Raw genomic sequence first — 27,498 nt, 5'->3', positions numbered from 1 at the left:
CTTGTAAGGCTCCTCGCCTTTTACTATGAATCTTTCCAGGCTTTTTTATTCACTCCTGTTGTCATCCAGAATGTGCTTTTCTTTTCTTTTTCTTCTTTTTTATTGCCCCCAGTTTACAACTAGTCACTTTGTATCAAGTTTTTACCTGCAGGTTTGTGGGTGTTGAGTTAGAAGTAAAAGTTTTTGTAGCAAAGTGAGAAATGTGTTGCTTGGATGTGACAGATTGCTAACTGAAATTCCTGACGGTGGCTACAACAGGTGTGACACTCAGGAACAACTGTTTGAGGAAGGGTGCACCAATGAATCCAGCATGACAAGAAATAAGAAATACAAAAAAAAGGGGTTTATTACGTTGTTCCCACCCCTACAAAGAAGTTTTTAAAAAAGGTGTTAGATAATAATATATATACTTTTTATGAATAAATGGAATAAAACATATAAATACACCAACATTTCAAACAAAAACATTTCAAAGACACTGATGAGGACGTGTTAGGCATTGGGGTGAGTAGATCAGTACTGGTCAAATAAGGCACATCAAATAATGCAACCATCTGCAACGTATTAACATGATCTTTTGTAAAGAATTAATGCTTTCATGAAAGGAAACACCTTTGGTATGTTTTTAGTGGTTATTTTGCATACGTTACAGTGTGTGGCCACCACAGTGTGTTTAAAAAACAGTAGTCATTAACATTATGTACTTATAATTGTCTCCCTTTTTCTTATAAGTCTTTTTCAGCTGTGTCTGGGAGGCAGAGAATAGTTGAAACTGTCTGTAGTAAAGTTAAAAAGAGCAGCCGGTCCGTGGTGTGCTCACAGGATGTTTCTGTTCCCGCTCAGCTTTGGCGAACGTCAGTGTTCTGTAGCTTCAACACTCAACTGATCGACAAGAACTACACGCTTAATGCACAGGTGGCACTTTAAAGGAGTGCTGTCAGCTGTCGTTTAAATTACTTGCAACCCTAGTAGGAGTCTTAAATGTATGCTCGGAGCCATCACTCAGTCATTTAAAGGCCACGTGGATGCCCTTTACCGACAGGGATTATAGGTGATAACGAGACTGAGGGCACCCTTATAGGTCATCACCCTCGGCAGAGCTGAAGCTGCTCCTGCGGCTGCTGTCCTTGGATGCAGCTCCGGGGGAGCCGGCCGAGAGGAGCGGATCGGTGCCAAACGGCGACAGTGGGTCATCCATCAGGATCTCATCCAGCTGGTGTTCCTCCTTAAGCGTGGTGGTGAAGAAGTCTGTGAAATGGGACAGCGGGTCGGAGAAGGTGGTGCAGGCGTCAGTGCCACTAATGTGATCCTGCGGCCCGCTGACGGTGGCAGTGGATGGCACGCCAGATGCCGCAGCTATCCTCTGGAGGTAGTCGTTGTTGATGTCCTCTTGGTAGAGAGTTGGCTGCTGAGGTTGCTGGGCCTGGGGAGATGATTGCTGCTGCTGCTGCTGCTGCTGTTGTTGTTGTTGTTGTTGTTTGAGTAGGTGGGAGGAAAGTTCGACCGTCCCCAAGGCTGTGGCCATGTTTGGTAGCCCGTGAGCTCGTGCTTGAATCTCAAGCTCCTGGAAAGCAAAGAAAAGAAACCTTTTAAAAAATAATAGGTTTAGAAAATGTGTGCATGGCGAGAGCAGGCATAGGTTCAAAGGTGCTGGGGCTGGGTTGCAAAGCAGTTTGCAGCTGTAGGTGAAGCTGCCAACTGGATGCACAGATGGATGTAAGCTGAGACGTCAACTTTTTTTTGAAAAAAAAAAAGCTATGTGTAGTATCTGAATAACTATCTAAAACTGTGTGAAATTCATCAGTTATGAGCTGACGTCTTTAACTAATATGGGAGTAGCTCTGACACAATCACAGTCACACCCTGGCTCCTCCACATTCTGAGGTTGGATTGGGAGGTTCACTGCGTAATCTTCTCACACTTTTACAGAGTACATTATCTGCGCTTATCACCCATCAGTGACACCACAAAGCCCTGCTGTTGCATTAAGCCCTTTGTTTGCTGCCCTTTTGTCGGGGTTGGTTATTGTTTCACACATACTTTTATCATCATTTCTGATTACACATACTTTTCTTTTTTTTAGCATTCCCATCATTGATATCTACTCTGGTTAACCACAGTGAATGAGTGTGAAAGTCTGCATGTGCATAGTGCAATCCTATCAGCACACATTTATCAGTAAGCATCTCTTCTATTAGTGCTCTTCATCTATTTATGCCCCTGCTGCATTCCCTGAGGTCGCAGAGCTGAGGTCATTGTGTTTATTTATCAGGTAATTAGCACTGACCTCTATAAGAAAAGATTATGGGATGTGAGGGATCTTTTGTAAAAGAGAGTGGTGGTGAAGGTGGCGGGGACTGTGGGAGTCCCTAAGTTTGCGTTGTGGTGTCGTAAAGCATTCAGGTGGAAATTAGCGTGAAGTACCTGGGGATGATGGATGTGGGACTGGCAGTTACCAGCTGATCTTTGGCAGGAAGAACTCAGTATTGTAAAATAGAATTAAAATATTATGCTGTGTGCTGATTGGCTTGTAAAAATGTATATGAAATATAAGTTCCTTCTTTTTCTCTCTGTGTTTATCAAATGTGTCAAGCACTTTATCTGCATTTATACCACAGATATAAAGTAAACCCACTGAGACATTCACATCTTATTACCTGGATCCTCAGGAGCAGCCTCCTATTGGCTTGCTCCAGCTTCTTCTGACGGCTTTCCAGCTCCCGGGCGTGCTGCTGCTCCTTCTGCAGCCATCTTATGTACTCCACCGAGGCCTTGAGGATGGTGCCTTTGTTCCACCGCATGTCGCTGCAGAAAGGAGAAACGTAAAAGATAACCTTTTACACAGAACCCCCTTATGTCGGCAGAATATCCTTTGCAATAAAAAAAAAATGCAGGGAAAAGTTTTAACAGAGGTTTTTTTTCTCCCCCTTTTTTATGATATGAATAAGAAATGGTGATTTACACGGGGCAATTATTCATCCTTGGACATTACATGGGGACACTGAATGGGAATTTTAATAGAATAGTTAAGTAGGTATGTGGAAAGTCCATTCTTGTACCTCCTTGTACGGTAAAATTAATCCTCGAATAAAAATAGGTGAAGGGAAAATGAGCTAAGCAGGAAGGCAAGGAGAAAAATGGAGAAATGGACTTAAGGTGCTAGAGTGCAAGTCATTCTTTTGGAGATATTATTACTTTTTTAAAAGAGGACAGGGAAGCTGTAGTAAAATTGTCCTTTTCCACACGAGTGAGACGTTGGCCTGATCAGCGCTAATAATCTCTTTTATCCCGCGTTAATGGCACGACGACAACGCTAACCTTCCATTTAAATTTGAAGCAAAGTTCAACTGCGAAAGATGGCCGCGGGATTTCAATTCAGTTCCACGCTCCGTCTCGGTGTTCCAATTGTGCTTCAAACTTTGATTCAAATGCCGTGGCCCGCTTCTTTGCATTTGACCCTTTCCTCATCATTCATGCTTTGAGCTGAACTGCCGGGACCCGGCGAGGAGACGTACAGCTCGGAGAGCGTCGACTACAATGAGAGTTCAAGTGCACCCTTGAAATATGACTGAAATGTGCTCGAGCACTCATTTGAATTCAATGAACGACTTTTCGAGTGTCTTTGTGCTGTGAATTTAATACCCAACACACAGGTTCTTGCAGTTGTTTCAGTGGCGTGAAGTGAAGCGAAGCAGGAGGTGGGGTGGCGGGGGAGAATTTTTCAGTAAATATATTTAGGATTTTGCAACTTACGGATCATTCGACTTTGGTATGAGTGTTCCAAGCTCCTTAATCCTGTAGTTAATGTTGTATCGTCGCCTTCTTTCAACTGTGCAAGCAGAAAGAAAAAAAAGGGAGCAAAAGTTGATGAGAGCAGTGTCAGATGCTGCACCAAAGGTTATCCCAGATGTTAAGGTATTATGGAGCTGAACGGCGTGGGTTGGAGGGGGTGACACTTACTCAAATTATGGTTGTCTTTTTTCTGCCTCTCTTTGGCCATCACCCTTGTGTCGTGTTCTGTCCAAAAAAAAGCAAAAAAACCATAAAAATACACGAATAAATAAATCACGCAGGAGAATGAATGGATTAGCAATGCACACAGATTTAGAAACTGAAAGACAACAAATACAAAGAGCCACAGAAGGTCCAGTCAGGAGACGCACAATCAGCCGTTTTGAGGGGAGTTCAGCGCCGGGGTCAGAATGAGGAGTGTCTGTGCAGCGAGTCTACACTACGGACATAAATTTGACCTCCTTACACACACGCTGACCCCGGTTCATCCCCCTTCAGCATGTATGAAGCTCATTGTAAAGAAAAAGAAAAATGGTAACCCCATTTTTTTTTACCGCACAACATTCTATAATTAAGAAGATTTAGCGAATTGACTCATCCGTCCGAGAAGGACAAAAATTCCAGTGTATCCATATTTGTAGTCACGTTCTCCTAAATTACATAATTGGGGACCTGAGATTGGATTTCCCAATTTGTCTCTTGTTGATTTAATCAGGACAATTTGAACTCTGTGCAACAGCCCATTGTCCCCTCTGCCTACTCTCAAATGAAACAGATGGCAATGTTCTTATTTGCCCATTGAGACTGAAGGATTTCATTTATTTATTTATTTTTGGTCAGGCATCCTTTCTGTTTCCTAATCAGCTTTCGTCTGGGTGTTTGTAATTAATATGAACAAAAAAACCTAAAAGGATCTCTTTTTTGTTGTTGTTGTTGTTGTTGTTGTTGTTGTTGTTGTTGTTGTTGTTGTTGCCTTGAGATGAAAAGTCTCCACTAGTGTCTAACAAAGGGAACTTTGTTTTAGCTTCTATTTTTTTAGGTTTCACAATGTGAGCAACTCTTTAATGGTTTAGCTGTTTGGTCAGATTATGGTATGAGTTCATACCTGTGTATTCCCTTTTTACAGTGAGCTTTGTAGGGTTAGATGTAGGACTCAGTCCACCATTAGGGGCGTTCATACCTTGTTCACCCCCATAGACGTCCAACATGCTGCTGCTGAGAGACACCTAGGCAGGAGAGAGGGGAGATGCAGAGGAAGAAAGGGGAGTGAGTTAAGTGAATGGGAAGTGCATTTACATTTCACACATTCACACGCACATAAACAAACAGGGCTTTCACACTTTGACACAAAAGCCGCCAAACAAACAGTTGTTTTTAACTGCTGTGTGGCTTTGTTTGGCAAAACTGACAAGAGACATGTGGAGTGATCAGAGCGTTGAAGAAAAGATTGTTAGCATCTCCTCCACTCTACCCGGGAATGTGGCAATGGAGTAAAAACAACTTAACAGAAACGCAACCTAATTGTAAGACGTTTTACCCCTGACCTCGAACCCAGGCTTGCTGCTCGCCAAGGGGGCGATTTGACCAAACATAGCGCCTTGATTTGCTAATGGTACCATTTTCAGAACCCCTCCAGATGAAAGTGCTCCTAACACTGATTCGCTCTGTGTTGAAAATAGCATCCCATTAGATGAAAAGGCTAGCTAGGTCAACTGCATGAACAGAGGCAAAACTGTTTTCCTACGGGTGTCTTCTTGTCTGAGAACACATGTATCCCCCTCTGCAATAATACGGCCTTTTCATGGAGTGGAGGGACAGAGATGTCTGGATCTTTAGCATGATGGCACACGTGTGTGTCTAATTCTCATTTGTGTATTTATGTCGAAAAAAAAGCATGCCAGAAGCCACCACGGATTCCAACTAATTTTATCTCCAACGTGTGTTAGATTTAACAACCACGCTCTTATATGTGGAAAAAGGAAGTCAAGAGAAAATGAGTGTTAGCTGGTTTTAAAAATATGTACGTATATATATATATATATATATATATATATATATAGGAGGAGGGGACAAAATTGCATATCAAAATAAAAGATAGGAACAATTCCCCTACTACTAAAATTGTAATCACTTCAATTCCTCTCCCGTCTGCGTTCCTGAGTGTGTTGACACAGCGAAACGATGTGATGCATCGTACTGTATGACTAATTAGGATGAATTGATCCATTTAAGCACGGTATCATTTCTGAACAAGCCCATGGGGACTATGTGCATTAGGCCAATCCACTGGCTCAGTAACTCTCGCTGGCAAAATCTCTCACTCTTCGCTCCTGGCTGTTGCATTCCTGTCTACATTTGAAACCCACTGACTCGCCCTCATTCTTCCTCCTCCATTACAATGTCTGTTGTGTTTTACTCTGTTTTGCTTTATCTGTGTGTGTGCCTCTTTTTATTTATGGAGTTAGGCCTGATTCCCATTGTGTAGCTATGTTCTCTGGCCAAACTGACCTCTTGTCCCAGAGTTTTTGAATTCTTCCCTGTCTGTGAATCCTACTGGTGCATCAGTGCATCCACTTCATTTTTGCTAAAGAGTTAAAAAGTGTGCATTTTATGTGTTTTTTTTAGACTGATTTAAAGTTTTCCTTTATGTTACTAAATGCTTTAATGCACTAATCTAAATGTCAGGTTTAGATTTGATTACTTTGAGAGCATTTATTTGATTTTTTTTGTTATGCGCACATCATTACAGACTAGTATAAAAAGACCTTTCTCACATGTGATTTTCCTATGAATTTATGAATTTACTATACATTTAGCTTTAGTTGTTAAACGCATGTCATCACTTTTCCTTTAAAAAAAAAGTTCTTAATCTGCTTTGTTAAACTTCTTTAGTAATGTTGCTAATCTCAAGTGAACTTTGACTCATTTCTAGACTTAAGCTGACCTCAAACTGAGTCGGGTCCCCTTTTTCCCAAGCGAGTCAAACCAGCACCTAAGGGTTTGGGTAAAGAAACCTCACTTTCAAGTCCCCATTCAACTTTAAAAACAGAGAAGTGATTAGTTAAGGGGACTGTCACAAATCTAGGCTCACCTAGTCTAACCCACAGAGGCAGCCATGCAGAAATGCAGAAATCAGCACAAAGCATTATTTAAAAAAAAAAAAAAAAGGGGGGGGGGGGGGTTAATGAGTAGCTATTAGAGCAAAGTTGATGTGATTCATACTTACATTGTTTTGCATTATGATGTTAGGCTCCATGCAATCCAAGCCTCCATCATTGAAACCGGATTCAAGACTAATTAGGTCATCAATAACTTCATCCATTGGAAACTAAAAGAAAACAGTGATTTCAGTGTACTCAAGGACAGACTGATGATGTTTGTACCAGAATTTCAATGCTGTCCAATTCGTTTGAAATCTCAACATTCAAACCAGAATAGACAAGGGAAAAAGAGGGAGGAACTGTGGAGAGATTAATTCAATAACAGACGAGCTCTTCGCCGCCATGTTCTCAGATTTGTTAGTGGTGCTGGCGGGAAAAAACAGGCATCTGTTACCAACCTAGTTTCCTCCTTTGAAAGGGGTTCTCTCATCAGAGACTGCATGTCTGAAGTTATTGATGAGCACATCAGAGAGAGAGGGCGATCAATAATGGCATCACTTTGTTTAGATGATTAGTTGGACCTGCTCCCTGCATTAAGATTCAGACCCAATCCAGATAGTACATTTAGTCATAATTGATGCTTCTGAAGTATGCACCGTGTCAGCTATCCATCTCAACAAAGTGTCAGCCATTATTTATCACCCTTAGAAAGAAATTAGAGGGGCAGCAACAAATCTTTCACAAGTGCTTATTAAAAATCAACAGAGAAGAAAAGCTTTGCTTTAAAGTAATAGGCTGTGCTGAAAGGAAAACCTTGTAAGGATGTTGTGTAATCTACAAAAACCATGAACCACAGTTCATCCGTAAGTGACCCAGTCTGTGGTTCAAAACTTCTGTTTCAATTTCACGGTCGGAGTTCTCTGAATTTCAGTTCCACAAAGTCATGACTGAGATTCTTTCCTTTTCCATGCGTCCACTCACCTCACTGTCATGATTGGCCATCGTAAGCAGGGTAACAGGGCTGTTGGGGTTACTGCTGTCACTGACAGGGGGCATGTGTCCGTTCCTCATGATCGGCACGGTGGCGAGTGCCTGGCCAGGGGTGTGCGGATGTGTCACGGCGTGGCCTGATGCGGCCGAGGAGGCCAGCTTGGAGCCCAGCGTCAGGTACTGCTTCACGGGCTGATTCTGGCTCTGGTGGAGATGGAACTTGGAGTTCTCCAGGTGGCTCTGTACCTGTAGCAGAACAGATCATTCAACAGTTCAGCAAGCTGACTAAGTTAGTCCAGGAAGCGCAAGGTTGGGCACTGTTTCCCATACCGCTGAAACAGCGCTGACTCAGAGTATTTGCACAGGGGTTGTCCAAAACAGCTGTTGACTTTATGAAAAGAATATCTAAAGTAACACACATAACTAGTTTGCCGTGATTAGTCACTTATGCGCAGTAAATTTACAGACTTGCAAACTGTAAGTTAGAACTCATAATAAAGTGAATCATGTACAGAAATAAAAATGTTGAAAGTGTCTTTATGGGAATTTGATCTGATTCTCTGAACTCATTTTCACAGTCTAAAAGTTAAAAAAAACAAACCTAAAAGCAAAAAGCTTTTCTTCCCCCCTGAGACTTCAGCTGAATTTAACCAACTAAGCTGACTATTTTTACAATCAATCTTAATATTTAATCTTCAGTTGATCTTGAATTACATGTCAGTACAGCAATAGTCAAGATAACCTTAAAAAACATTATGAAAGCAGTGTTAAATAAACTTTACCAAGCCGCTCACAATGTTTCTAAAAGTTGGTATTCTTACATTTGAAGCTCTGGTTGCATCCCGCATTGTGTAGTAACTGCAGTCACTTAAGTGTGGCATTCTCAGAAAAGCAGATAATCTTCAAATTGATTTGTTCTGGTGTGGCAGCAGGTCAACTTTAGGGATCCACGGCTGCTGCTGCTGCTGCTGCTGCTATCCTGTTGATCTGGTGACTTCTCAGTGAGTGTCTGTCCCTTCCAGTCTCCCTACCAGCTCTTTATAAAGGGCCCTAAGTGAACTAATTAGGCCCAAAGCTGGGTGTAAGCCTTTATGTTGCGTAGCAATGATAATCACTTCAAACACTGGACTGTTAGATCATCCAAGGTTTGATCACTGCAGGGTATCTGCCTTTAGCATCTATCACTAACTCCCTCAGACCGCCCTTTTCTTTCTGGTTGACCAATCAGTGGTGCTCTCCCAAAGTCCTCTGCAACCCTCTGTAGGGGTTGTGGCAGCACAATTGACCCTTGTTCCCCAGTGAAGTTTTTAAATAACTCCTCCAATGCCATTTTTAACCAAGCCTTTCAATTCATTCAAGGCTTTTAAAGTAAATAGTTTAGTATTATGCGTTCCCCATACAATAACTGCAGTAAATCTGTTTTGAAGTCTCCTTTGGTGTAAGTTGAGGGCAAATTTAGGAAAGAACATCCCTCCTAAAATATCAAATTTTCATGCTTGTTGGTGCTCACAAAGACGGTTGCTGTCGTGACTTGCTTTATTAGTTTAGGGGCTGCAGAGTATTTAGGGGAGTACATGAAGTGCTATGATTTAAGAATGGTAGTCTTGTTGACTGTAATAGGTTGGCCAGTTTGCCTGTGTCTCGCGTACTTCCTCCCAAATCTGTTTTATTTACTGGTCAAAACAGCAAGCTCTCAGTTATTTTAAACCATGGAATAGATGCTCTTTCAGGGACTGACGGAATCAGGACCCACCAAAAACTGAGCAACAACAAGCTCAAGAAGCTTCGATTGGCCAGACCAGTATTACTCGAACATGATTTGAAAATGCCGATATTTAATGTGTTCCTAATTTCATGGTAACACATTTAGATCACAGTACTCAGCCTTAAAAACAGGCGACAGGTGTCGTTTATGTGAGATGAGGAAAGCAGCTAGCTTATTTAAAATGCCAAAAAAAAAGTATCATCAGCTGTTGGTTAGAACAGTCCAAGTGTTACTTCTTCTACGCTGCCTCAGAAAAAAAAATAGTCAGAACTGATTTGTTATGCAGCTATCCTTTATATCGTCATGCTTTCAGACCAAACTTCTTATTCTTCAAATGCTGTCTGGCACAAAGCTGCTGAACTGTAGGGAGTTTTTAGCTTTGACAGCTTTAGAATTGGTCTTTATGCTAAAAGTCAGCATTAAATTCCCCCTTGTCAGCTAGACTAGCTGACCTTATTCACAACTCAGCCACCTAACTAAGACCAGGCTCATCACAATACTCATCTTGTCAGTAGTGACTAAGAGTTGTTATCTGAGTTCTCCAGGCTAAACAAGATGCCAGTTGTTAGCCAATCAACATTTTTTTCCACTTTGGATAGCAGGAGGGATGCCAGGACCGCTGCACACCACATCTGCTTTGTGTGACAGCGGATTGTCCTGGTTTCACTTCAGCTTTCTCACTACTGTAAATGCCGGAGACACGCTTGTTATCCACTTAAGGAAATCTGATTAGATTTGAGGAGTAATGGTGCTTCAGTCACCAAGGCCAGCCTCGACAATGGCAGGCCTGTGCATGTGTGAAGCGGGCATGCAGGAAAATTATCAGTGCCCGCCATACACATGGGTCAGGAGAGAATATAAGAATGTAATCAATCAGGAGTTTGGGCATGTTGTAGCTATTCAGATGCTTCAGTTTTGTTTTGTTTTGGTTGTTTTCCTCTTTTTCGGCACGGCTACCAGCACCTGCTACAACAATCGAGGCAGTGTTTGAGATTATTGGCACAGAGGAGGTCATGGGTTCAGTTTTCTATTTACACACATTTGTACAGTTATTCCTGACATGCAAACCTACATTAAACTATGAAAGCTTTTTGCCTTTTGACTTAATGCACATAGTTTAACTTTAGAACACACCTTCTTGTCAGCATATTTCAGAGTGTTTGAATAAAATAATATATATCTGTATCTTCCTCACTTTTCGTCATTAGAGATATTAGACCACTAAAATAAAAATGCCAAAACCCAGAACATGCCTTTGTCCCTACATATGTCCTAATCAAATCTAAAGCACTCTACAGTACACGCCCAAGAAATCCCATCACAAGTGAATACAACTGCAGCTCTTCAACATATCAATTCAAAGCTCTGTCAGGCTTAAAATAAAGCAACATCCCAAACCTCAGCTTCTACTTACAGATAGCAGCAGGCCCGAAATTACAGTAACACCTTCACAGCTAAACGTAAGCCCAGTTCTTTAGCCTCTATTTGTGAGATCCATTTAACAGTGGTGTCATTTACCTCGCAGTTAAGAGGCGTATTTCTTTAGTGGCCCTCTCCCCCCGAAATGCTGCACTCACAAAGCCATTGTACTAGACAACCTTGCAGGTTTTACATTGAAATGCACAAAGCTCTTGCCTAATCCAGTTTCAGTCTTGCCCAAGTTCTCCTTTCACTTCAGAAAAATCCAACAACTTATGAAACACTGGGTGATGGTGACATTAGCTAGCTGTACAAATTATGGGCAAAACCTACTAGGAGTTTTGGATTCATTTCTGCAAAATGCCGCACTTTGCGACATATTGATGCAGATTATTAACATCTAACATCTTGTTTTCCCATCTCAAATGGATGGAGATGAGTTGAAAGTGGAACAAAACTCTTCCTCGGTCATGCTTACTGTATTTTGCTGAGCCTGCTAACCAGTAAATAGCTGTAACCACCCACTAGATTGTGCAATGTGAGGAAAGATAAGACTGGGATAGCGAACTGATAGCAAAAGTCCCATTCCACAGTGCCTCCATGGTTAGTCTGGCTGTAACTGCAAATGTGTCTTGCGTGCAAACAAATGCACACATAGAATTTAACACAATGTTTTCTTCAGTGTGTGTCATTGCCTCAAAATTCCTGGGCTGTAAATAAGTCATTTCCCCTACCTGTAAAAGTTGGATCTCTGTCAAGGTGATTACTTTGACCACACAACAGCGGCTCATGGCTCTCCAGAGTGGCAGCGTCTCCCACCACAGGAGCTGCAAATCCTTACAGAAGAAGAACAACTGTCACAGCCACAGCTTCGTCTCACACCGTGACAGGAGGAGAAGAAGAGGAAGAAAAAGAGAGGTGCTGCAGCCTCCTTCCTGAATTTTTTTTTTTTTTTCAGAAATATCAGAAAGGAAGCCATGACACATCAGCTTATTTGGGAGCAGCACGAGCCGTTTCCCCTCTGTAGCTGTGTGTCTGTGTGTGTGTTTGGTCAAGGAAAAGGCCTGACAGAGGCAGAAATACAGATGGCATTTACAGTAGGGGGTTGAAGTAAGTGTGTGAATGTGTGTGTGCGAAGCCATAATAAGTTGACAGAATGTGAATTCCTGCTTGCTTGTGGATCACTACACTTTCCTGCTTTTCCCACATAACATCCAGCCTAGCTCAGCGCAGTTTCCTGTCTTCATGACACCAACTTCCCAGTGGAAGTCATTTTATCCACAAAACTGTAGTCACTTTTCCAACACAGGGAAACAGGAATCTTGAGAATGTATGCAAACATGCTAAAACACACATTTTTATTATGTTCTAGTTATTATTAGGCCAAAAATCCCTGAAAAGTCCTCCCTTTAATCCCAAGATTTACAAGTTTTTATATTAGCAGGTGAATAAATCTGAATCAGAGTTGCTCCGATACATGTTCTGGGGTGAACTCCACACTGGTCCTGACAATTTAAGAACTCAAATTTCATATAGTAATTATTTTTGATTCACTGTAATAAACACATCAGGATTAATTTGAGGACATTGAACATAATGGCTTAAACTGAATCAATTAAATCAATCCTGTGCAGACTTTGGGTTTTAAAAGTCTTCTTTCAGCAGTTTAAATGCAGCCTGCCCCACACGTGTCTATGGTCAATGATTTCATTACGCAAAGAATGCCCTTCTTGATGCTACTGTGCACAGTAATCTTCTGTGTATATAGCGGATCTAGATCATTAGGTAATATTTATGCTGCACTATCTGGATTCTGTTGCTGCTGTTTGACCATCAACACGAGGCATGCCCATCTCTCCAGCTTATCTGTTGCTGTGTTTTCCTGCACTCGTTTTTGTACTGTTCTAACCATTACCCATGTGTATATTTGTCCACTATTTTGTTTATTTGATGTCTGCTGTATGTACGCTCCATCAGATCTAGGCAAAAATTCCTGGCTGGCCATTTTTGGCTCATCTTGGGGCAAGCCACAAGTGCTCACCTTTGTTAGTCCCCCGTCATAGCATGTTTTAAACATCAGGGACTTCCTGTAAGAGTTGGCCTGCTTCTGAGACAACACTTCAAAGTGCAGCGCCCACATCTGAGGACTGTTTTATCCTGCTAGAAAAGGAATGCATAATGGACACAGCACCACTGCACTTTTAATGATTCTCATATGAATTAAATATTACAGCTATTTTAACTGGATTACACATGAAACTGTGTGCGAGAGCATGCGCTTGTTACCTTGATGAAATATTGAATTTAAGAAAATGGTTCACCTCAGCAGTGCTGCGAAAATAATTAAAATTCATACTTAAAGTAAAGACATCTCACTGTAAAATGATTTAAAGGTGCCCTGTGGAGGTTTGATTGTAAACAAACATCATTAATTACAAAAACACGGGTAATATTTTGAAGCCTGAGAGAAAATGAAATGTAAATTCGTACAGCGCCATTAGCGGTACATAACTACAGCTGTGGTTAAAAAAGAAAAACTGATTCCTGTAAGTACACAAACAAAACCTATTTAACTATATTTGACTGATATAGCAAGCAGAGGACTTAGTTGTGAAACTATTTTCTCTGGTTTTAACACCAAGTCATATATAGAAAAATATTTTCATAATCATTTTACTTAACAGTTCACTTTCCACTGAATTTTGGTTTAAAAATGTAGTGAACTAAAAATGTGAGCTACTGTAGCAAAGTGCAAATACCTGACATAACACACTAATAGACTAACAAAGTATACATTTGTGGCTGACTCATTTACCTTTAATTTTATAAATGAGTATTACATAAATAGCTACAGTCAGCTGAAGGTCTTCAGAAAGCTGAGAGAGGAGTAGGAGAAAGAGCGACGCAGTGCAGCCTGTCCTCTCTGTCAGTACAGGGTAGATGTAATTAGTCAAAATGCAATAATACAATTTTTGCTGCTAAATCAGTTAGAGCGCATTATTCTTTCTGTGAGCAGTGAAAAAGGAGCCTGTTCACAGGAACACCTGAGAGGTCGCAGACCCTCATGCACACATGCATGCACACTACTTCACAGACACGCGCTAGTTAAGAACATGAAGAAATAGCACAGAATAAATCCAGGTTTGTAGACTATGTTTTTTGGTTTATATATATTTTTTTACTTCACAAGTGGTCTACACAAACTGTATATTTGTGAATAAAACCTTTTGCTGTTAATGACACTGTATTGTTTACATTGGTTGGTTTTAGTTTTTTAATGATAAGACTATAAGACATATAATAACTAAACATTATTTAAAAAAATGTTAAAGTGCACTGTCCTGTTGTTGTTAAGCCACCTAACACTGACCTGTATATTTTTCACACATAAAATGGCCATTTAACTCAGGGGATTAACCAATGATGCGTTTACACAGAACTCATTTTAAATTGTATTTTTAGCCACTTTGTTACTAGCAGCCTGCTGCAAATACATTTCATTTGTTCTAATTTCTTTAGTCAAATTAAGTAAAATGGTAACAGAATAACATAAAATTTGACATAAGTTGGTGCTATTGCACCAACAGGGTGATTCCCAAAGAGCTAGTAACTGAAATATTGGCATATTGCGATATAATGTGCAGTCTGTCCGTAAAAAATTGTGGGAATGGAACCCATGGAGGATAAAAGAAGAAGTTGTAGGCCTAAAATATATAACAGCAGATGAACCGTTTCTAAAAGTCCTTAAGAAATAGGGGAAAAAATCCAGCAAAGACCTGACACAGGACCTGACTGTTGCATATGGCCCTACAGGTGAGCCCTATACTGTTCACTGAAACCTCATCAGAAATGGTCTAATAAAAGGAACCAGGAAGAAATGACTGAAATATGCCACATTACACAAGAACCTGACAATCAGTCATTTGTACAACATAGGCTCTGTCTGCGACTGCATGCATTTCAGCCAGTAGCGTTGTGCAATCTTGTCAAACCTGATGGAAATATTGTATGGAAAAGTATGATCAGGTTTTAATACCATCTCAAACGTATCGAATTGTCAACTGCTTCATTTCTCATCATGACAGTGATGAAAAATTCAACTTCCAATGCAGTAAAAGCATACCCGGGCAGAAAAACACATTTCTATGACACACTGTCAGTCATGGATTGGCCTCCCCAGAACCTCTCAAAATTATTGAAGCAGTGTGGGATCATCTCGACAAAGAACAGAAAAAAATGCAGCATAAGAGGAGCTTTGAATGTTCTTCAAGAAGGTTGGAGAATCTTTCCTTAAGAAAACATGAGAAAGTTTTTCTAAGAGAGTTCGGACTGTATTAAAGGATAACAGTAGTCATACCAAATATTGACTCTAAAGCTTGTTACAATGATCCAAACTTTGATTTTGTTATTATATACTACATTTTTAGGCATGTTTGCATATAATTAAATTAGTGCAGTCAGCATTAATCTCCTTAAAATGACATTAACACCACAACTGCATTAATCTGGCAAATCTCTGTTAGTGAGTTAGCACGGATCGCCCGATGCGTGCGTGGGGCTGCATGGCATCAACGTGTTAGCGAGGTTAGCTCGTTAACATGTTAGCGCCATCCAATGCGGTTATGGTGTTAACGTCAATTTAACGAGATTAACACTGACCGCACTAATTTACCGCACCAGGCCACCTGGTGGATTTGAGCAAGAAACACAGGACAAGTTTTCCTCAAAAGAAGTTTAAACAGAAGCTGTTGAGCAGTACAGAACAGAACAGGATTATGGGTAAACTACTGTGTAGTAGTTCTGAAAGGGGAATCTCAGCCTTGACCCTCACTGTCCAGTGAGCTAGAACAGGATAGAGCGATGTTTAGTATTGCTTCTTTGGATGATGTCAGAAAGCTGCACCATAGACAAACTTTAATCTCTCGCTTTGGCAGACGGTGAAAAGAAGCCCCAATGAGCCCCATCTATAACTATTAAGATGAAGTCTTATTAAAATTATGCACATGATTGATTGCAAGACAATCCCAGCTTACCAAACTAAAGACTTTTCAAGACTGGATAAAGGATTATAGACAAAATAGTTACAATACAGACAATGAATTAGATTTCCTTAAAAGAAAGATGCGGTTAAGTACGACTGTGCTACCCTACTTTTTTGTAAAGGACAGATATATTTATCTATTTATCTCAAAAGATTTGACTCACTGTGCCTTTTGTACAAATGCTGCATGTCAAACTGAGTCTAAATACACTTAGTCTAATCGATTAGGAATCTATTCTCTCTCACTAATTCAATCTGTTCTGAAGTTATACATCCTGGTGGGAAACCACAGTAAGAGACATGAGTGTAAGTAGGATTTTATTGAAGCGTTTGATCTGTTCAGTTCACAGAGACTCTGACCTCTCAGTCCTCAGTACCAGCTGTCTGCGTGTCTACACCAGGCTGACTGACAGCTTAAATTTGCTACTGGTTTTATTATAGGCATAGATTTTTATGTATCAATTCACCAATTTCAGTCATTTCTATCTGATTTGTTTAGCAGACAAGCTGAAAATAAAATCAGAAACTACAATGGTTGTCAATAATCGGTGATTGGTAATCCTGCTTTGAAGACTTGTCATTTCATAGCATGGAGGTTGGTCTTTTACCCACCTCCAACAAAACTTATACTGAAATAACACTTACAGACATAAAACTAGAACCTTTTACATCTGCACTGATGGGAGTTTAAGTTTTAATCTGGATTCTTTGACATTTCTAGCTAGATAGTTGCAATTAGTATTAATATTTAGAACAGCAAAAATAACACTCAAAGATCATCTACTGGAATATGTTTAAATCCATTATTTAATTACTTAAACACAGCCCAGCTCATATCTATATATCCGCAGTCCACTCACAATAAGTCTGCATCTATCAGTTACTAAGAAAACATAACAATTTTTAAGAATTCAATGAAACTGTCTACTGGCAATTCTTGTAAAATTACACTCTTAGATAAACACCCTGAATGAAACTATTCATATGACATGAAGGTATAGTCATGGATGAAGCACAGACTATTGAATTTAATAGTCAGGAAAGAATCGGTAGAGCTGGCCAAAAAAGATTTAATAATCTAACAGCATCAAGACTTGTAATTAAGTCTTGGGTAACCTATTACAGAATGATCAACTTAGTCTGTAGTATTCTGAATCAATATAAAAACATTAGGCAACATGATGTAACATATAAGTGGAACATTAGACGTGCTTTTTGTGTCTGAAGATAATGGAAAATACAAAAACTAGATTGTAACTTTTTCCAACAAGGGTGCACAACATTACTTTGAATGATGCAAGCCAAATCTCTGAAGTCACATGCATAGTGTTTGGCGGTTTGTATTTCCTGTCTGGATTTAGCTGTTCGGGGAGTTGCACCTTGTCGGCCCTTTGTCATTTCATCTGGTAATAAAAAAAAACGTATTAGCTGAGATGCTACTGTGAACAGAACATGATGATTTTCCACTTATCAATCCACCTACGTTCTTCCACTTATTCAATTCGGGGTCGTGAGGGGGCTGGAGCCTATCTAGTCGGTCATGAGGCAAGAGGCAGGTTATACCTTGGACAAGCTGCCAGTCTGTTGTAGGGGTAATGGAGAGGATCAATTAATCTGACGTGCATGTCTTTGGACACTATTGGATCTATGTAAACCAGTCTAGTGGCCAAGATCCGCTGTTTGATCCTGGGAGGAGACACAAATCCCTTTGGTGTTGCGTCACAAAGTCCACCCGGTTTTAAAAGACACTTTAAAATCAAATATGTGGGCCTACCAAATGTGGTGACTCCTTGTAAATAAGGGAGCAGCTGGAAGAAGCATCTTTGTGGGAGTAAGCTGGAGTACCTGGATAGAACCCATACAGGCTTGGGGAGAACATGCCACACAGAAAGGCCCTAACCAGGTGGTGGATTCAAATCCAGGACCTTCTTACTGTGAGGTAACAGCGCTGACCACTGTCCCCTCTGATATATTGGTTTTTTTGGGGCAAAATCATGGATTCAATTGGACCAGTTACCTGCACCCCACATTTAGCAATTTGTTTAAACACTCTTTCAAGCGTTTAATTTATTCTGTGAGCTACTTTTCATTTCAGCTTACTATTTCAGACATCTATCTATTAGTTTTTATATAGTAGTGCCCTTCAGGTGGACTGTAGTGCATTGGTTGCAGACTTCAGCATGCATTACAGAATTGTTCGTTAATTTAGCAAGCTGTTTATCCCATTTATCTGTTATTTTAAGTTATTTCATCTGTGTTTTTAACTTATCATCAATCAGTTTTTTAACCAGTTATCTAACTAGCTGTCGCAGGAGTATGGAGTCTTTCCAAGTCTTTCCACCTTGGAAAGATCCCTTTTAACTTACTGTTTATTTAAGTATTTAAACCATTTCTCCAGTGCTTCTCTGTTCATTCATTCTCAGGAGCAATTTATAGTTCATGTTTATATTTGCCACATTTTTTTAATTAGTTGGGATACTCAAAAATCTTTACATATATCACTTAGTAACTTCCACTGTATCCCACAGGGTAAACAGGACAGGCCATCAGGGATTGATGAGTGTTTATTCTAAGTCCTCATAAACATTCAAAAACTTTTGATGAACTAAAGTCTTTGGCCAGAAAATCAGAATTGGAAATATTTCAATATTTTAATATAGTGCTGACCTTTAAAGCTTAATATGGCATCAAAAAGAGGATCGTACTGTTCCTAACTAGTATAAAGCTTTGTGGGCTAAATTTGTAATCTACTGTTCAAAAGCTTTTGGTGGACATATATTGATTAGTCAACCCCTACTCTTCTTCCTTAACTTGATTGTGGGAAATTAAATAATGCAATAGCTGTTTAATGAGAACTAAGCAGAAAATTAAATCAGCTTTGACCTTACCCGAACTAATAATATATAGTGGAGCTGTGGACAAAGAGCTGTTTGTTTGCTCCGTCTGGCTATCTTTGTGCTTTTGCTGTTTGAACGAGCGAGCTGCTGTGAAGTGAAAAGCAATCACAAGCAGGATGCAGCTCTGATCAGACGCTGATCTGCATTTAGATCATATCACATCACCTTCCTACATAACATAATGTGTTTCCATATATGCGCACTGACCAAAATGAAAGTATTTTTTTCTCAAGACTTCAAAAGCAGGCTTTCTCTTTTCTTTTCTTTTTAAATATCCTTCTTGCGTAGATACTACTGGATCATGCTACACTGCGAGCCACACTCTCCCACCACTCCAACTCCTAGTCTGGGGTAAATTGTGTAATTAGCTTTGCCTGAGTTCAATTTATTATTATTTATTTCATCATTTGGGTACTGCCAGTTCCAAGTGTGTTACAGAATTTCTGCCAGTGCCAACTTTTTCATTGTAGGCTACGATGCACTCCCCTGCCGCTCAAAATAAAGTTCAAATCAACTACAGGTTCACCAGTTTTAAACCTTAAATTTAACATGAATGTTTTGATTTCTGTTACCAACAAAATGAGCTGCTGCACATCACATCGATGTTCATAATGGCATTTGTTAATCTTTCTTGCGTCTTCGCCATATTTTAAAAGTAAACTGGTGCTTTTATTTGTTTTTCTATAACAGACTAGAATACCAAAGGGTTACCAGAATACCAAAGATTGTCTGCTTGCAATTGACATCCATTTTCAACATTTAGTGCCAGGAGTAGAGGGAATCTGCACCACACATTAAGGTTTGGGGGTGAAGTTTGGGGTGTTAGTGCAGTAGTGTCAGGGATATGAGTTACATGTAGAAGACCAGATTTTGGTCCAAGCCTTAACCAAGTGTTATAGCTGCCAAAGATGTCTTTCAAAGGGAAATGCAACAATTCCCTATTGACCAATCCTGTGCTTTATATTCCCAAATATCTTCCCAAAGCTCCCACCTCAATATCAGGAAGCCTTCATTTATTATTAATTGTAGAATGCAGTTAGAGCGTGTTGTTTTACTCTTAAAGATCCTTCTCAGACATTTTTACAGAATTTTTATATTTAAAAAAATCCAAATACAAAGTTAAAAATGCTTAAAACCAAACTTTCTTGTCATTGAAATGAATATTAACTTGCTGTATTTTATTTTAACTGTTGGATGTCCAACACCAGTTCTTATACTTACATTCAGTAACTAAGCATAAACACATTTTCACTCATTTTTGTAATTATAATGTTGTAAGGGATGGGCGGTTTATTTATTTCTTCCTCAAAACCCTGCTGACACTCCCTGAATACTACTTGCTCATTTCTGCATGCTTCCATTGTCTGTGTTCAAGCATGTGTTGTTGCATTTACTCTACTCCATGGTATTACTCTGTGTGTGAACCAAAATGATTGGTGCTTTACAATTTTCTGCTTCTGTGTGTGAAACGTTTGCGATGTCAGTGAACCAGAAATGACCATGAACCGTTGCTGTTTTACATAATTTATAATCATATATAATCCTTTTCATATCTTTATATACAGTATCAGCAACATAATTCAAACTGGTCATGTAGAAAGGTGCACAGTACAAAGAAATGATGGATTAAAGGATCTTGCTGGTGGTTATGCATGTTTTAACATGTGAAATAAAAACTTTGTATACGTATAATTATAGCTAAACATTTTCTGGAGCATTTTAGCTTCATCTTTGTCTGTTTAAACAGCCATATGCCTCATATTATCCCAGAATGTTTTAGAAAATATAACTTTCTTCCACAAATCTTTGGCTATTTTATATTTTATAGGACCCTGAAAGTATGTTTCTCTTTCCATCTCAACTTATGGTAATTATCAGATGTGCTGGCGGAGAATGCGCTTGTGCGAGGATAACAAGACACGACACCAGTCTTTTCACAATTGGGAGGTCCACAGACCAAAAGACTCACTTAAAAGGCGTTTTTCAGGGTATTAATTGCTTGACATGGCTTACCCAGGTATGGGAAATCTTTGGTTTCACAGTTAAAAGACTAAAAGAGGGGAAAAGACCGTTCTGCAATAGCTAAGAGGATGGCAGAAGTATTTCACGGTGTGTAACACGCAGCTATGTTTTCCAACAAAATCACGTGTTGTGAACAGACAAAGTTCTGGCAATTGAAGTAACTCTCCTGTTATCCTTTGCTCCTTCACATCTCCTTTGGTTATGTATGCAAGCACAAGCATTTCAAGAAGGGTTTTCAGCCCAAAGCCACACTAGCTGGTTTTGACATGTGTAAATAAAATGAAGTTTGTCAGAAAAAAAATGACAAAGATACATTTTTTAAAAACCCAGGAAATTCTCTCATTTAATGATTAACAATATCAATTAATGATATTCATTAAACACATCAGAAAATCTGTGAAGTACAATTACGTTGTTTAGTACTATGATGAAAATACTTACACTGACTTAACAGATAACGAAGTGTGCTAAACAGTTCCTGTGACATTATGACATAGAACAGCATGTAACTACTAAAGAAACAAATTGAATTACTTATTGTCAACATGCTTTATTGTCCAAAATCAAAAATTTAAACAAATCTATTTTTCCTATTTACTGTGTTTTTTACTATAACGTAATTCTACCTTGCACGTGTTTACATCACTTCAAAGAAAGCTAGTCGGGATTTGTGAATATTAGCGACCACTAAAGCCAGGGGCAACACTACCGTAGCCCTCATAGTTGCTGTGACAACAAATAGTGTTCATAACAAGTGAATGAAACAGAAGTAAAGTTAAGCTCCTTTAAGGAGATTATCTTTTAATGAGTCTGCAGTGTTTTGCTATGTCACTGATGAGGTAATACTGTCGGCCTTGTTAATTTAAACAGAATTTGACGGAGTCTGATGCCATTTAAATGCACATTATTTACTCTAACTATGCCCTGTACAAACTTCATTTTATTTAACATTTAATAGAGTCATCAAGTTCTTTTTTTGTGCTATGTGAAACCAGGCTGTTCTTTATGCTAAGCATTTAAGCAGTCACACAATACAATTATATTATTTTAAAGTTAGTGATATGAAGTTATGTAAATGTATAGAGTAAGAGTCCAAATAATTGCTTTGATTTTATTGAGCATGTAGTATAGAACGAGGGTAGACTTGGTCTGATTGTCTACAGTCTGAATGTTAAACAATAAATGGCGTTTAACATTGTTAAACAATGTAAGCAGTCAATGCACAGCAGTATAGTAATTCAACATTAGCAATTCTGAAAGCTTTGCAGACTCACGCAGATACATCAGCAGAGGTTTACATCAGTATACTTTTGAAAGCATCAATGCAGGGATTGGTGCGTCAGCTTCACTTACCTGTCCGTACCAGTTATATTCCAGCATCGCTACAGGACTTGTAGGACTCACAAACATAAACAGTAAAAGTTGTATGTCTACGTTCTTGCACAACTATTTAAAAATTAAAAAATTAAGTTAAAAAGTGCAGTCTATTGCTCTTTGCTCTCAACCTGCCTGTACAACTCTTAGTTTTCCTGTGTGGAATTGATGTTGTCAAGACTTGGAGGGGGGGCAGGCAAAAATCTAAGCCATTACACACGTTTTTGTACACATGGACTGGCAAGCATATGCACGCTCACTCACACACCCCTGACTCTCCAGTTGAATTTTGGCACTCCCAGGGCTTACAACCTGTTGATAATGAACCTGAACCCATTATTTTGAGTCAATGAATTGAAAGAAATAGGGCAAAGAATGAAAGCCACAGGGCCAATTAACGGCATTCTTTGATGTATTACCCTCGCTCACCACTCAACCAGACCGCTCTGCGCCTTTTGTCTTTATCCTCTCTGTTATTCATTAATTATTCTGAGCGGGGTCAGAGTTCGACTGGCTAATTGTGCAGACTGTCTCTCTTTGAGGATGGCAAAAGATTCGCCCAACACTGACACTCCCCCTGACTGTGCCCAGCCACCTTGAATTATGCCAATTATTCCAATTCTTTGATTTTTTTTTCCCTCCTACTCTCTGTTCCATCATTGTACTCAGCTATATTACTCTTTCTCCCTCCCTCCTGCCTTTTCGTAGTTTAGTCTACATCACTGGACTCTTATCTCTCTCTCTCACACACACACACATACACGTACACACACACTCAAACCAGTACATAATATTTTGGCAATGATGGCATTTGAGCTGGACAATTAGGGTCTTCTAAGGATAAAATCTGACTCATAATTGAATTATACACTCAGCAGATCTACACTACAAAATGTGTCACACAATCTACTCACAAGAAGAGCACCATTCTGATGTATTAACCCATTATAACACATAAAAGGAAAAGTTTTGTGCTCTTTTAAGTGCACATTTGTTAAGTGTAGATCTAGTGTTCTTGCCAAGAATGAGATGACATGATTAATAATGCCACTTTCATAACTGAATCACCAGATTAATAGTAGATAAACACGCAATCTTCCATAACAACAATAGAATTAGTAAGCTTAAAAAAAATAGCTGTATTCTAAAGAAAACAAGGCTCATTTTCCCCCATGTTTCTATTTTTTAGGCTAAGCTAAGCTTACTAGCTGACCACTGAACTAATATGGAACTATAATATTGAGCAAATCACAGGAATAGGTCTTGTTGGTTTATACACAATTTATAAAATATAATTACTTGTTTTTCCCCCCCCAAGCTTCTTAGACTACCTTCACCTGGAAGACTGAGAACCTACATAGACTTAATTGTAGAGACTCTACAGACCCCAGTTAGCATGAAAGCTCATAACAGTGCAATCAGAAACAGTGTCTAGAACACAGGTGGAGATGTTTGGTCATAATGCACAGGGCCACATTCAGAGAAATCCAGACACAGCATATCAACCAAAAGCAGCCACGGGACCTGGGCACCAAGTATTCAATGAGTTGAAAATGCACTCCTCTGTATTCAAAGTATTCTAGAGTCCTATATTGGGCCATTTATCTGACAACTAAAGTTTGGCTGAAATTGCATCATGCAACAGAATGGCTGAAATGAACAAAGACTCAAGGTGTTTAAACTTATTTGCAGTCATTGCTACACCCAATCCCAGACTTCATTCTGATTAAAATGCTGTGCCAGGACCTGAAGACAACTGTTATAAATGAAAATCTGCAAAACCTAATGAACTGAAACAACTTGTAAAGAATAGTGAACCAAAATAATGTAAAGCACTTCAAAGTGTTGCTGCTAAAAGTGGTTCTACAAACTACTGAAATGTGCCCTTCACAGGATTGCATACAGTCCTGTAGAAATATCACTCTATTCTCTTGTTTTACCCTTGTTTCTGTATTTTCATTATATGGATGGAAGCATCCCGAAAATAAAGACTTTTTGACAACTAAGGATAAAAAACGGTAACAAAGGTAAAGCAAATGAAGAAGCAAAGGAAAGATGTAATCAGGTTAGGTAACATGGCCCCTCTTTAACACCATTATAAGAATAGACAGCATATAATGGTTTAATTATCTGTCTGGCAAGTTCTACTTCTATTCATCTGAACTGAGGATGCAGTGTTTTTGTATCACAAATTTATATATATGTCCCAGATTCACAAATCATTGTATTCCATTTTTGACTGACATTTTAAACAGCATTCAACGTTTTGGGGGAAACAGGGTTGTAATAATAAAACAGTTATTATTCTATTAACTCAGTGCTATTACTTTAAAAGCCTACGTTAAATAAGCTTTAGTACTTGCAGTTAATGTCAAGTATCTCTTCAGAGTCTTTGTTCCTTGTTTGTTTTTCAAGACATGAGACTATGTAAGATGAATGAAATCCTGTGCTAACCTTTTGTCTCTCAAGTCCTTTTGGATTTGTTTTCTTCAAAGGGAATCCCATTTAGCACCTCTGGCTATGGTCCGTCCTGAAAGGATAAATCCTCAGGGTATATCTGTGTCACTGATACCATTGGCTAAACACTGTGTCCTCTTCTGACCTCCTTAATTTGGTGTGCGTGAGTATGTGCTGCTTTGCCTATCACAAGTGCTCATCTTGTCTTTTGGCAGGCACAAAAGGACAGAGGGGGCGGTTAACAAAGGGTCTTGATAATATGTTGTAGCTACAAACCCAAAATAGAAAGGAATCAATGAGGTGACAAAGTTTTTGATTGTTTAAGGCCAAGAGTGGTGTTTCCTACTGTCTTTTGACTCGAGGACCCCTCAATTTAGATTGCATCTTGGGATTTCATTCTTACCAGGAAGTTTTTGGTACAAGTGAAATTCTAATTGTGATGCTAAACGCAATTTTTTGGTTTATTTGATTTTATTTTATATGAATGTTATGTACCCTTTTGTCTTGTTTGTTGTCTGCATCTGTGTCCCTTATATTACAGTGATTTATTTGTTGAAAAGAAAATAACATGGCCCTTGTGACATGCATTATGACACATAATGTAATATGTCTCACTACAAAATCCACTTCATGTGCTGACATTCAGATGAATGTTTGAAAGATTAAGATAAATTTATCACATTCTCTAAACCACATATTTTGTCTTCATTTCCCTTTTCACTTGGCAGAACATTGATCTATTACAGCTTGCAGCAATGAGCAGCAAGTAGTTAAATCATGTATGTATATATACAGATCACATACATGCAGATAAATGTGATAATCTTCCTCCAATCATCTTTCATCAATTAAACTGTTCACTTATAAATCACACCATTTATTATCCATGGAGCGCATACATACACAAACATGCAAGAGAGAGACGCCAGCTGTTCTTGCTTGTCCACCTTGAGGGAGACCTCTGGCTTGTTTCCTCGCTCCCACATATCCCCAAACTCAGCAGGAAGCCCCTGCTGGTCCCAATACTGTCCACTTCCCCAGCCACACACTAACACTGCTGCTCTCTTCGTTGTACCTTTTTTGCCCCCTTTTGAATCCTATTAGTGCATGAACTTAGTTTAACTGAAAAAGACTGTGGACTTCACTCAATTGGGCCTAATAGGATTAGGCTGTGGGTATGGGCTGGAAGGTTTAAATGGGAATGGAATTTTGGCAGACACCTGCTCAATCCATTGCATTAATCTTATAAAGGTTATAGACTATGTGGGGGCCCCACTGATGCCCAGAGTTGAATGGTTGGATGAATGGCTGTATTAGGTACTTAGGTTTCAACTAGGATGGCATCAGTATTAGAGGAAGTGCAGCCCAGTGATAAAAGAGGGCATACGTGGACCCAGTGGTTGCAGGTATAGAGAACATTATTCATGTAACAATTATGATTCCATTAATTTAAATGAGATCATAAGAATTAAGAACTGTACTTTTATATACCAAATATACCATTAAGTCTTTCTGTTTATACTTAAAAAAAGTTATTTGAAATTGTTTTCCAGTTTTTATGAAAGCCTATAGAGTCATCTGAATTCCTAGAAACAAGAAGAAAGCACATGGATCCAAGGAAATGGTGACTGAAGCTTGGGAACATTCTTTATTGTAAGATGTAAACATTGATCAATAATGTAAAACTGACTAAAGCTCAGAAGAAACGTCACAAGTAAATTTTAAATTTCACATGTCCAATGGTTTCCTACTGAATTTTCTCACCGCAGATAAATTTTTTGAGGTTATTTTAGTATGTTGCAGTTCAATCCTGTTGGATGCTGCTATGATAACCTTTATGTTTTGAAAGCTTGAAATATGAAGTAATGTTATAGATATGATTACAAAAATAGTTTCTTGAGAGTTCCAATTCTACATCAGAAGTAGCCAATAATAGATTAAGCATTAAGCATTACTCTGTTTAAATCTTTTACACTGAACATTACATTACTGAATGTAATTACGTTGCAGAATGATTTAGAACTTTGATCATTTTAAAAATATGCTGAGAAGTCTTATTCTATTATAAACCCAGACATTCCCTATTTTATTTTTAGATCTGATTAAAGATTACATGTTAATGTTTTCAGTTATGTTGAACATCCATCCATCCATCCATCTATCCATCCATCTATCTATCCTTCCTTTCTTCCTTCCCTGGACTTTCCAGTATCACACCAGGAATGTCCAGACCTGCCACTCATTTACAACATTTTAAAATGCTTTTAAAGAGCTCAAACTCATATCAACAAATAATGCTAAACATCTTGGGTGTTCAAAATTACATAAATAAGTCTCTTCATATCCCAAATAATTACAGAGTGTTAGCCAAAGTACTCAGCCCTATCAAAAGGGACTTTTTCACTTTATGACAATATTGGTATCATATTATTCTAATGGAACAACAATTACAATTAGTTGTTAGAAAGTTATATGAACATATACTAATCAAAAAAAATCTAGCTTAGGCTTCAATTCACAAATTCACTTCATTAGGTCAGAAATGCCTGAAGGACTGCAGTCACAGAGACTGCCAGAGGACATGAACCCACTCATTGTCACGGGAAACAACACCATAAAAGTAAAGAAATGGAGATAGAT

The 27,498-nt window shown here is 39.0% G+C and overlaps 1 protein-coding gene across 7 annotated transcripts in view; it reads right to left on the bottom strand.

The window, feature by feature from the left end:
• Positions 1-446: 446 nt before the first annotated feature.
• The window catches only part of tfec (transcription factor EC), a 43,529-nt gene continuing 16,477 nt past the window's right edge, over positions 447-27,498 (bottom strand). Inside the window, exons 1-8 of one of the 7 annotated variants that reach the window (XM_026148089.1) lie at positions 22,381-22,444; positions 7,875-8,129; positions 7,019-7,120; positions 4,898-5,018; positions 3,961-4,017; positions 3,754-3,829; positions 2,658-2,805; positions 447-1,564 (exon numbers count right to left, since the gene is read on the bottom strand). In XM_026148089.1, coding sequence (XP_026003874.1) covers positions 1,076-1,564; positions 2,658-2,805; positions 3,754-3,829; positions 3,961-4,017; positions 4,898-5,018; positions 7,019-7,120; positions 7,875-8,129; positions 22,381-22,437 — 1,305 coding nt within the window. In that variant the 5' untranslated portion in view covers positions 22,438-22,444 and the 3' untranslated portion in view covers positions 447-1,075. Of the gene's footprint in view, positions 1,565-2,657; positions 2,806-3,753; positions 3,830-3,960; positions 4,018-4,897; positions 5,019-7,018; positions 7,121-7,874; positions 8,130-8,704; positions 11,133-11,801; positions 11,942-22,380; positions 22,445-27,498 lie in introns of those variants that run through there. The other 6 variants (XM_026148088.1, XM_026148087.1, XM_026148090.1 and 3 more) reach the window with 6 other exon arrangements.

Source organism: Astatotilapia calliptera, chromosome 17 (assembly GCF_900246225.1).
Source record: "Astatotilapia calliptera chromosome 17, fAstCal1.2, whole genome shotgun sequence".
NCBI classification, from domain to species: Eukaryota; Metazoa; Chordata; class Actinopteri; order Cichliformes; family Cichlidae; genus Astatotilapia; species Astatotilapia calliptera.
This window is presented reverse-complemented; position numbering and strand designations above follow the sequence as displayed.